At 55.0% G+C, this 10,320-nt stretch overlaps 1 protein-coding gene across 2 annotated transcripts in view; it reads right to left on the bottom strand.

The window, feature by feature from the left end:
• The window catches only part of CPNE5 (copine 5), a 103,035-nt gene that overhangs the window by 26,178 nt on the left and 66,537 nt on the right, over positions 1-10,320 (bottom strand). For both annotated transcript variants that reach the window (XM_021715813.1, XM_008064582.2), the window contains one exon: positions 1,233-1,274. In XM_021715813.1, coding sequence (XP_021571488.1) covers positions 1,233-1,274 — 42 coding nt within the window. The remainder of the gene's footprint in view (positions 1-1,232; positions 1,275-10,320) is intronic.

Raw genomic sequence — 10,320 nt, 5'->3', positions numbered from 1 at the left:
CTGGAACTACAGGCATGTGCTACCATGCCCAGCTAATTTTTTGATTTATTGTAGAGACAAAGTCTTGCCCAAGCTGGTCTCAAACCCTAAAAATAATTGTTAAATTCAGCTGACGAGGTTAAAAATGTTCATTTGAGTTTCAAGTTAGTGACAAGTTGAAAAAAAAGTGTTCATTAATCTCTTTTCCAGTAACATTTGCTTAAAGACAATGAGAGCTATGTCCCACACCTTCTGGAGTAAGTTTAAGTGCAGCAAAAAATTGTACAGAGGCCGGGCTCGGTGGCTCAGTCTGTAATTCCAGCACTTTGGGAAGCCAAGGAGAGAGGATTGCCTGAGGATTGCCCACGAGTTTGAGAGACCAGCCTGGGCAACTTGGCAAGACCTCATCTCTACAATAAATTAAAATGAGCCGGGTGTGGTAGCGTGAGCCTGTAGTTCCAGCTACTCGGAAGGCTGAGGCGGAAGGATCGCCGGAGCCCAGCAGGTCGAGGCTGCGGTGGCTGGGAGTGGCCACTGCCCTCCAGTCTGGGTGATATATTTGGCTCCACTGACCAGCAGGAGGGTCCTGAACCAGAGCTCCCAGAAGTCTGCTCTTGTGAAGCGGATGGGCTTCTCGGCAGCAGTCAGGTCCACAGGAGAAAGCACCGGCCTCCCAAGGACTCTGAGTGGGAGCCACCCTCCACCAGCCAGACATAGGCCTGCTCAGGCACTTCCTTCCAGCTGCATCATGCCTTGAAGCCCACCCTCCCCCACGACCTGCTCCCTCAGCCCTGGCTCTCTGCAAACAGCTGCTCTGACGATGAGGCTACACGTGGATGATTGGCCTCCCCACTCAGTCACTGCACAATGCTTGGTCCGAGGCCTTACACAGACAGCCTCACAGAATGTGTCCACGAATGCTCAGGGGTCACCGGTATCGGTGCCCTAGAACATGCACCCTTCAGAAAATCCTCAATTCTGCCAGACGTGGGGAGATTGCAGGCCCTGCCTGGCTGCTGGGCCACTATGTGGGGAAAAGGAGACCTCTTGTACCCCTTGGACCACATCCCGTGGCACATAGGTCCTTGGAAGCCCTAGTGGAGCTGGGTGCGGATGAATGGGCCCCTCTAGAGCTGAGCAGGTAGGGGCCTGGGCACAGCTCCCTTGCACCATGAGAGCAAGGTCCCACCCTTCCCTAGTGGCTGCCCCATCCCCCCTCACCCTCTCCGTCCTCTTCCCTCCTGCCCGCTTACCTGCCGTCTCGATCCCAGTCATACACCTCCACCTTGATGGTCCTGTAAGACAGAGGGCCCTGGGTGGGACGGGCCTGACCCTGAGGCCTTGTGGCCTGAGGACAGGGCCCTCCTTGTGCTCCTGGACCAGAAGGAGATGAAGGACAGCCTTCTGGCCTCAGGGTCCCCCGGGAGGGGAGGTAGTAGCCGGAGAGACAAAGCAACTATCTTGAAGCCCTTGAGCCAAGGTCTTAGGGATAGCTGCAGCCCAGAGCTGGGTAAGGATTGCCCCGAGTTTCAAGGAGATGGTGGAGATGGTGGAAAAAAACAGCCTCAGGCGTTGGTTCCCCCCATTTCTCCTTGGCCACCTCAGATGAGACATAAGCCATACAGGGGATTCACGAGGAATGGAGCCACAAGATAGGAGTGTGCTGCTCCCTGGATCTCAGGCCTAAGCAGTGTGGGTTTTTCTCTGGAGGGGTAACGAGACTGCTTGGTGAGACCCTGGGCCTGAGGGATCTGAGTGTGGGAACCAGCCCTGCCTGGCAGGGCCAGGCCCAGGGGCTCTGACTCGGGACAGCCTGCTGAGCGTTTCCATCTCCACGACTGGCTCCTGAGTGAGGGTGTAATTATCTTCACATTTTAGCCTGGCTGCTTTAATTAGTTTGTTTTGACTCCTATGCATGGGGCTGGGCTTTGAGAGCCCATTTTATTTTTAGCCTCGTTCCCATGGCAACAGGCTAGCGGACCAGAGCCAGAGGAGGGAGGTAGAGGGTTGCGGTTAACCCTTGGTGCCAGCTGCTCAGTCCTCTGGGGACGCCCAGGGCCAGGGGAGTCGCCAGAGTCCCACAGCGGGGTCAGGGTCTGGGGAGGCAGGAGAGGCCCAGGGAGCTGGGTTCTCCAGCCTTCAGTTCTAAACGGGGTGCCAACAGGCAGCTGCCTGGGCCTGTCTTCCTTGAGGATCCCATCAACTTGCCCATCTCCTGGGGCCTGCCAGGAGTCGGCCCTGGGGTTCTGTGATCCCCCAGAAGGAGGCGCTGTCTCCTTTCAGATGAGCCTCCTTGGGATGGGGGGGCAGGGTGCGGATTCACCCACATTGGGGAGAATCAACATCCAGTGAAGGAATGCCTGGTAGGTTGTACACAGATTGGAATTTTGTAAAGCAGAACTCTTACAAAATGTGGTAGGCCCACCATTTAAAGGAATCCTTTAACTTCTTGTGAAAAATAAAAAAATGATGTCTCTTTGAGGAGAATGATTGTGGAAAGAAAAAAATGGAAGACCGGAAAGTTAGGCTGGTAAGCCACAAAGAGAGGGGTGGAGAGTTGGACAGCCATGGGTCTGGACGTTGGACCCCTAGCTGTGGGACCTGGCGATGTCATGTAAACTCCCTGAGCCACAAATCATCATTTTTTTTTTTTGAGTTGGAGTCTCACTCTGTCACCCAGACTGGAGTGCAGTGGCCGCTCTCGGCCACCGCAGCCTCGACCTGCTGGGCTCCGGCGATCCTTCCGCCTCAGCCTTCCGAGCAGCCGGAATTGCAGGCATGCGCTACCACGCCCGGCTGATTTTTTGATTTATTGTAGAGATGAGGTCTCGCTGCCCAGGCAAGTCTCGAACCCGCGGGCTCAGGGCAATTCACTCACCTCAGCCTCCCAAAGGCGCAGGATTACAGGTTGAGCCACCGAGGCCGGCTACAAACCATCATTTTAAAGCTGGGATAACAGCCGGGCATGGTGGCTCACGCCTGTATTCCCAACACTTTGGGAGGCCGAACTGGGAAGATCACGTGAGCTCAGAAGTTCAAACCAACCTGGGCAACACAGTGAGACCTCATCTCTACAAAAATTTTTTAAAAATTAGCAGGGCATGGTGGTGTGCGCCTGTAGTCCCAGCTACTCAGGAGGTTGAGGCAGAAGGATCATCTGAGCCCAGGAGGTCGAGACTGCAGTGAACCATAAGCATGCCACTGCATTCCAGCCTGGGTGACAGAGTGAGACGCCAACTAAAAAAAAAAAAAAAAAAAAAAAGAGTAGGACTAATATAGGCATTGCAGAAAAGCAGCAAAGATATGTCTGTAAAACCCGCCAGTCACTTGCTGTGAGGGTCTCTACAAAAATGCGGCCTTCCCTCCACATTATCATTTGGCCGCACTCAGATGGGCTTCGCGTGAAATTTACTTAAGTCAGGGGACACATGAGCCTGGCTGCCTTGGGCTCTGCAACTTCCAATTCCTGAAATGACAAGGCAGGATGTGACCTTGGTGGCATCTGACCAGAGAGTTTTCCAGAAACACAGACTTCTAGACCCAGCCCGTGGCTCTGGGCAACACCAGGAGTCATCAGTTTTCAAGGCTTCCCTAGTGACTAGAGTGTGTTCTAGAGTGACGACCTTTGCTTTTAGATGAGGAAACTAGGCCCTGAGGGCCCCCAGTGGCTTACCCAGAATCACACAGCTGCTGAGGGTCTGAGCCGGGATGAGACCAAGTCTCTGACCCCCAGTCCAGGGCTCTGGCCACTGCCTCACAAGACTGAAGTCTCCCAGTCACTCCCCAGAGCCCTTCAGCCCTGCAGAGAATCCTCAGAGACTCCAGTAAGGGGTACCTCTCCTCTGACCGCCAACACCAGCCCCTTAGGTGACTAGACTGGTGACAGCCATGTGCTCAGAGACCGTAGGAGGGCCCCAATTATAGGCACATTCTGGTGATAGCAGCCAGGGGATCTAATTTAACTGGTCTGGATAGGACTCAGGCCTGGGTAGGCTTAAAAAGTTCCCTGACTGATTCTAGCCTGCAGCTAGAGCCACTGCCCTTCTCTAGATGAGAACACTAGTTTGCAAGCTAGGTTGCACTTTGGAATCTCCTGAGGAGCTTTAGAAATACAGATGCTGACACCTCACCCAAGAGATTCAGAGTCAATCGGTCCAGGGTCCAGTCTGGGCATGGGGATTGTTAAAAGCTCCCCAGGGGATTTGAACTTGCAGCCCAGATTGAGACTCCTGCTCAGCCTCAGCCTGGTCTCCACGGAGGCTTCAGGAATGGCTGTGGCCTGGGAGTCAGATTAGCTCAGAGGCTGCAACCTCCAGCGTTGGGGGATAAGGAGGTGAGAGAAATGGTGCCCAGACACAGGGGAAGGGCGGGGGGCGGGGGGGGGGTGCGCAAAAAACATAGCTTTGACTTCTCTATTTACAGTTCTGTGGTTGTCCAGTCCTGGCCAGGCTGCCTGAGGTCACTGCAGGTGCCACTTATGACCTGCAGGCCGTGGCTCCTAGGTCCTTAGTACACGGTCAACAAAAGCTTGTACATGGCTGACTATGACTTCTGGGGACAGTACTCAAGGGAACAGCCTTGTCTCAGGGTATGGGACAATGAACTGGGCCTCTGCAGCCCACAAAGTGAACATCTTATTTGGCATAAAAAGGCTCAGCATGCAAATCTGGGAGGCAGTGAGCGGGTAGGGAAGATCTTGGGCTCTGGGGTGAGGAGTCCTGGGTGGCAGACACAGCTCTCTCGGGTACTAGGTACGTGGGCAACTGGCTTAACCCTTGGAGACTCTGCTCCCCTCTAAGATGGGAAAAAAATCACACCCGCTTCAGAGTTGCTGTTGAAATAGGATTTCTTTTCTTATTTTTTTTTTTTTTTTTGAGTTGGAGTCTCACTCTGTCGCCCAGACTGGAGTGCAGTGGCTGCTCCTGGCCACCGCAGCCTCGACCTGCTGGGCTCTGGCGATCCTTCCGCCTCAGCCTTCCAATAGCTGGAACTACAGGTGCGTGCTACCACTCCCAGCTGATTTTTGATTTATTGTAGAGATGAGGTCTTGCCAAGTTGCCCAGGCGGGTCTCGAACCCGCGGGCTCAGGCAATCCACTCACCTCAGCCTCCCAAGGCGTGGGATTACAGGCTGAGCCACCGAGCCCGGCTTTTGCTGTTGAAATAAACTCTATCACTCCTGTGGGCAACATTTGACCCGTGTTTCTCTGTTCTTGTCTAAAACACTCGACCCCTTTTTCCAAGCTCCTGCCTGGCAAACAATTCCTAGGCTCCATGAAAACGTCAGCTCTGTGAGGCCAGAGATGTGCATGTGTGTTGTTTCCTGCTGTATCTTTAGCTTCTAGGACAGTGCCTAGCATGTATGAGGTGCTGCATGCGTGTCTGTTGGCTGACCAAGATCTCCTAGAAATGGGCTATGGACGTAACAGTATCCTGGTTCCAGAAAAATCACAACAGGAGGCCCAGAGCACATGGCTTTCTCTGAATCACACAGCGGTCAGTGGTGATGCCAAGAGTCCCAGGCCACTGGACACCTCGGACCGGAATGACAGAGCCTTGGTTGGCCAGTAGGGATGAGGGGCACAGGCAATGATGCCAGGCTGTCCCCCAGCCGCCCCCTACCTCCCCCGCACACCAGCCAGCTCTATCTATAGTCTCCTCTGAGCCTGAGCAGTAAGGCCTGTCTCCTAATGAGCCTCTCCCGGGCAAGGAAGCTACATTTCCCAGCTTTACAAGTCCCAAGGGTTGACAGGCCCCGAGGGGTTTGCCCTAAACTGACAAGTCAGTCCAATGCTCCCAGAGGCTTCAGGGAGAAAGAGGAGGTCAGGGCCTCACCGGGGGCAGGCAGTGAGACTGGCATCCTGGGTTGAACGCCCAACCCCCCAACTCACAACCGTACGCCTTCGGGCTGCACTGCAGGGACTTCACCTCCTGCCAGAGCCTCGGCTTCTGCATGTGCAGGCTGAGAATGAGGAGACACCCCCATCAAGACCATTGGTGGGAGATGCCTGGTACAGTGCCTGGCCCTCCTGGGTGCTCATCACGAGGCAGGATGCAAGTCGTGCAGCCAGGGTGCCAGACTGAAGTGTGGGGCCGTGGTGAGCCCTCTTCCCTCTCCGGGTGAGGACTCCAGACCTTTGACACCCTCTTACAATCTACTCATTCAACATCAAGGTGTGCGTGACAGCAGCCCGACCCAGACAAATTTAACAGGGACAAATCCTCAAGTCACAGAATGTTCAAGAAGAGGGCAGGGCAAATTCTGGAAAGGCAGGAGAAGTGCCTCTTATTGTCACCCCACTTTGTCCGCCTCCCCCCCCCGGATAACTGGACTGTCTCTGACCCTAATGTCACCTCCTCTGACTCCAGCTCTGCTCAGGGGGTCACTTAGGTTTGGCCCTGTGTGGACTGTAGTCACAGCAAAGGCAGGGGGACTGCAGACCAAAGTGCCAGCCCAGAGACGACTTCTACAGAAAGGAACTAGAGTTTTTCCCTGCTCTGGCAAGTTGCATAATATTTGGTCCTCCGTTTCCCCATCTGTAAAATGGGCAAGTCACTAACACCCACCTTCTAGGGTTATTGTGAAATTTAAACTCACAACGTAAGATAATGCATGTAAGCCAATGGGGACACAACTGGGCCCATGTCCTAAATATTCCATCATTGTAATAATATTCCCCAGTGTCTGCACCCATCATTCCTAAAAAATGGCAGCTCCCAGCTCTCAGCCGTCTACCCTTCTTTCTCACAACAGCAGTCAACACTTCTGTTGACTCTCCGCTCTCAGCTCCCTAACCTGCTGCCCTCCTTGCGGTCCCTCCCAGTCCTCTGACCATCTCCTTTCTTGCTCCTGGCCCCTGGCGTCCCCACGGGGTCTGGGGCACCTGACCCCCGCCCACCTACCACCTGAGAACTCCCAGAACACTGTCCTTCCCCTGCTTTAGCTGTGCCTGGCCCACGGTCACCTATACTCGGCGTGGCCAAAACCATGTTTACCTCTTCTTTATCCAACCCTCGCGATGGCAGCAGTTCATTTTCAAACAACAAACATAACCCTGATAACTTAAGAAGAATAATTTTTTAAACGGGTTGCACACAGGCCGTGAAAGAAGACGGCCTCACGCAAATCTGTGTAAGAAGCTGGCTCCTGGCCCCGCCCCCATTTCTGTCGGTGGTCAGACCTTCTCCTACCCCCAAGCTCCAAATCGTTATTTCTTTGTCTTTCACGCGCCATTCGCAGGCAGATGTTAAGGTCTTTTGAGTCTTCCTTCTTGCTATTCTCATCTCTTCTCCCTTCTGAATCATTTGGGGCTAAAGCCAGAAACCCTTAATGCTTTCAGGACTAAAACCAACTCCACCTGGCTTCCCCACTTCCAATCCCAAAGCAGACCTGCTCCTAACCCCTGAGCCAGGCGCCCCTCAGAGAGCCTCCCCGCAGATGTACCCCAGTCAGGGCTCTGTTACGCCACATCTTGGCTATTTGACAACGGAGCATGGGGGTGAACAGTGTAGGTCCTAGAGCCGGTCAGCCTGGCTCCAAATCCCGATTCTACGGCTGGCAGCGTGAAGCTGGGCAAGTTACTTCATCTCTCTGGGCCTCAGTTTCTTTACCTGCAAAATGTACACAGCTCTAGTGCCTCCTTCCAAGGAGCTAGTTCCCGGAAGGCTTAAATTAGTTCCTGTAGCAAAGCGCCCGGAGCAAGGCCTGGCCATGGTTAAGGGCTTCGGCAGCTTTTGCTATCCTTATGACCCCGGCGTGTCCCCCTCACACTGGCCTGGGAGCAGCCTAAGAGAGAGGCTGGGTCTAACAGCTCAATACGCCCCCACCATGGCACCCAGCCCCGTGCCTGGTGCCCGACTGGCTAGGAAGACATGGCTGCTGGATACAACTATGCTCTGTGAGGATCCCAGAGGTGCCTTGGAAGGAGAGGGACGGTGGCCTTGTTTTCCTGCACAGGCCCTCCCCTGCTGCCCTGGAGGGCCTCCCTCCCCATGCTGGCACCTCCCGAGTGGCTCTGGGTGCGTGGGTTACACGAGGGCTGGGAACGAGGGACAGGCCTGCTCGCTCACAGAGCCAGAGTGACATGCCTGGCCCCCTCGATTAACACCACTGTCAGTCACATCACAGGCTATCTGTGCCCAGCTGGGGCGGAGGGTGCAAGCTGCTGGCCATCCTGGAGGGAGATGATGAGGCTAGACTCTGGCTCGCAGAGAGAGGTGGGGGCCCGCCCGAGCTTCCCCCTCATCCACCTGCACCCCTTCCAACAAACACCCACCTCCTCTGATGGGAAGCAAACCGTGCCCCGCCCCCTTCACTGTCCCTGACAAAGCTGGGTTCTGAGGCTCTGGGAGTTGCTCCCAGAGTGACAGCAGCCCAACCCAGACAAATCTGGTTTCACAGGGACAGTGAGCCCCCAGAAACCTCAGGGAAGTTGTGTCAGGGAACCCCAATCCCTCCCACCCTGTGAGACTTTAGCGGCCATGCTTTCCCATCCCCCACCCCGACTCTCCTCCCTCTTTCTCTCCATCTCTCGCCATCCCAATTGCTCTTCCCTTGCCCCCGCCCCCAGGACACCTCTCCCCTGACCTTCCAGCCTTCCCTGAGCCTCCTTTAGACCCCGCTGCTCCAACCAGCCTGCCTTCCACCCCTCCCCCACTCCAGAGCCCCAGAACCCAGCCGGATGTGTAACAGGGACTTGTTTGACTCAAATGCCTATTTTTGTCCCCAGTCTTGTCTTGCACAATTATTTAGCTATCTAAGATACACACGCACATCTGAGCTCCCTGCGGTCACTACAAGCTCCCGGAAGAGAGAAGTGCAGTGGTGACACTCCCTTGAAATCTGCACAGCCAGAGGCACCACGCTGGGCACACAGTAGGCGCTCAATGGTTACCAGTGGAACAGACTGTGGCTTTTCTGTCCTAGCCAGGATGCAAGAAAAGGAGCCACCTTGCGTCTTGGATCAGCAGCCTGAGGGGTTCCTCGGAGGGAAACAGGAGTACCAGGAGCCCTCCCCCTAACACATCCCTCAGGTCCACGGCCATGCAAACAGGCCCCCAGGACACCCTAGGTGCCTGTGCTGACAATCCCATGTTCCTGTCTGAATGAGCTGCCAGTGGAGGCCCAGCTTCCTCCAGGCTGCCAGCCAGCCCTGCCCGCGAGCCACACCCCAACTCTCCCACCTGAGCTGCAGCAACCCCCAGGAAAGCAGGATGCGTCCTCCTGACACCACAGAGACCAACACGGTCACACAGCTCCCATCCTTGGTGGCCCCTGCTCTCTCCTGGCACTTGCCGCAACGTGCAATTACATGTTTCTTTGTGTGATTATTGGATTAATGTCTGCTTCCCCCACTGGCAAGTAAACTCCACAAGGTGGGGTGAGGATTGTGTGTCTGTTCCCTGCCGATTTCCAGCCATCTAGTGCAGGGCCTGGCCCACCACAGGGGTTCACTACACATCTGCGGACAAGAGGCTGAATTCGGTATTTTATGCACACCAGATCCTCCTGGTGTAGGTCATGCCACATGGGTGTCAGAGCAGCCCTTTGAGGCAGGCGGATGTTTTTTTGTTTTTTTTTTGAGTTGAATTCTCACTCTGTCGCCCGGACTAGAGTGCAGTGGCCGCTCCCGGCCACTGCAGCCTTGACCTGCTGGGCTCCGGCGATCCTTCCTCCTCAGCCTTCCGAGGAGCCAGAATTACAGGCATGTGCTACCATGCCCAGCTGATTTTTTTGATTTACTGTAGAGATGAGGTCTCGCTGCCCAGGCGGGTCTCGAACTCGCGGGCTCAGGCAATCCACTCACCTCAGCCTCCCAAAGGCGCGGGATTACAGGCTGAGCCACCGAGCCTGGCTAGGCAGATGTTTTAATCCCCATTTGACAGATAAGGAAGCAGAGGGTCCGACAGGTTGAAGCTTGTTTAGGTTGACAGTGATTTTTAGTCACAGAGTTAGAATTAAAAACCAGATATCTACACTCAAGCGATGATGATGATGATGATAGCTAGCACATACTAAGCTCTCTGCATCCCACCCATTCACCCCTCATTTTTGGCAGTCAGGCATTAAGAAGTACCCCTGGGATCTTGACTCCTCAGAGTCCACAGGCCAGGCATCAGGCTAGTGAGGAACAGACTCTGCCTGCACCAATAGCCCCTCTTCCCTGCTGCCATCTGTCCCTCCGTTGGCACAGGGCAGGGCTTTGCTCAACAATGAAAAGACAAGCTGGTGAGCTCCAGGCCTGGCCACCAGGACACCCACCTGGGTTTCCCCGGGATCCCAGGCACTCCTCATGGCTCTGGCTTTGGGGAGAGAGAGGCGGGGCAGGGTGGGGAGGGGCAG

The sequence above is a fragment of the Carlito syrichta genome, unplaced genomic scaffold (assembly GCF_000164805.1).
Source record: "Carlito syrichta isolate Samal-C Ts95f unplaced genomic scaffold, Tarsius_syrichta-2.0.1 Scaffold307715, whole genome shotgun sequence".
NCBI classification, from domain to species: Eukaryota; Metazoa; Chordata; class Mammalia; order Primates; family Tarsiidae; genus Carlito; species Carlito syrichta.
The sequence above is the reverse complement of the archived record's forward strand: the minus strand, read 5'-3'. Positions and strand labels throughout refer to the sequence as shown.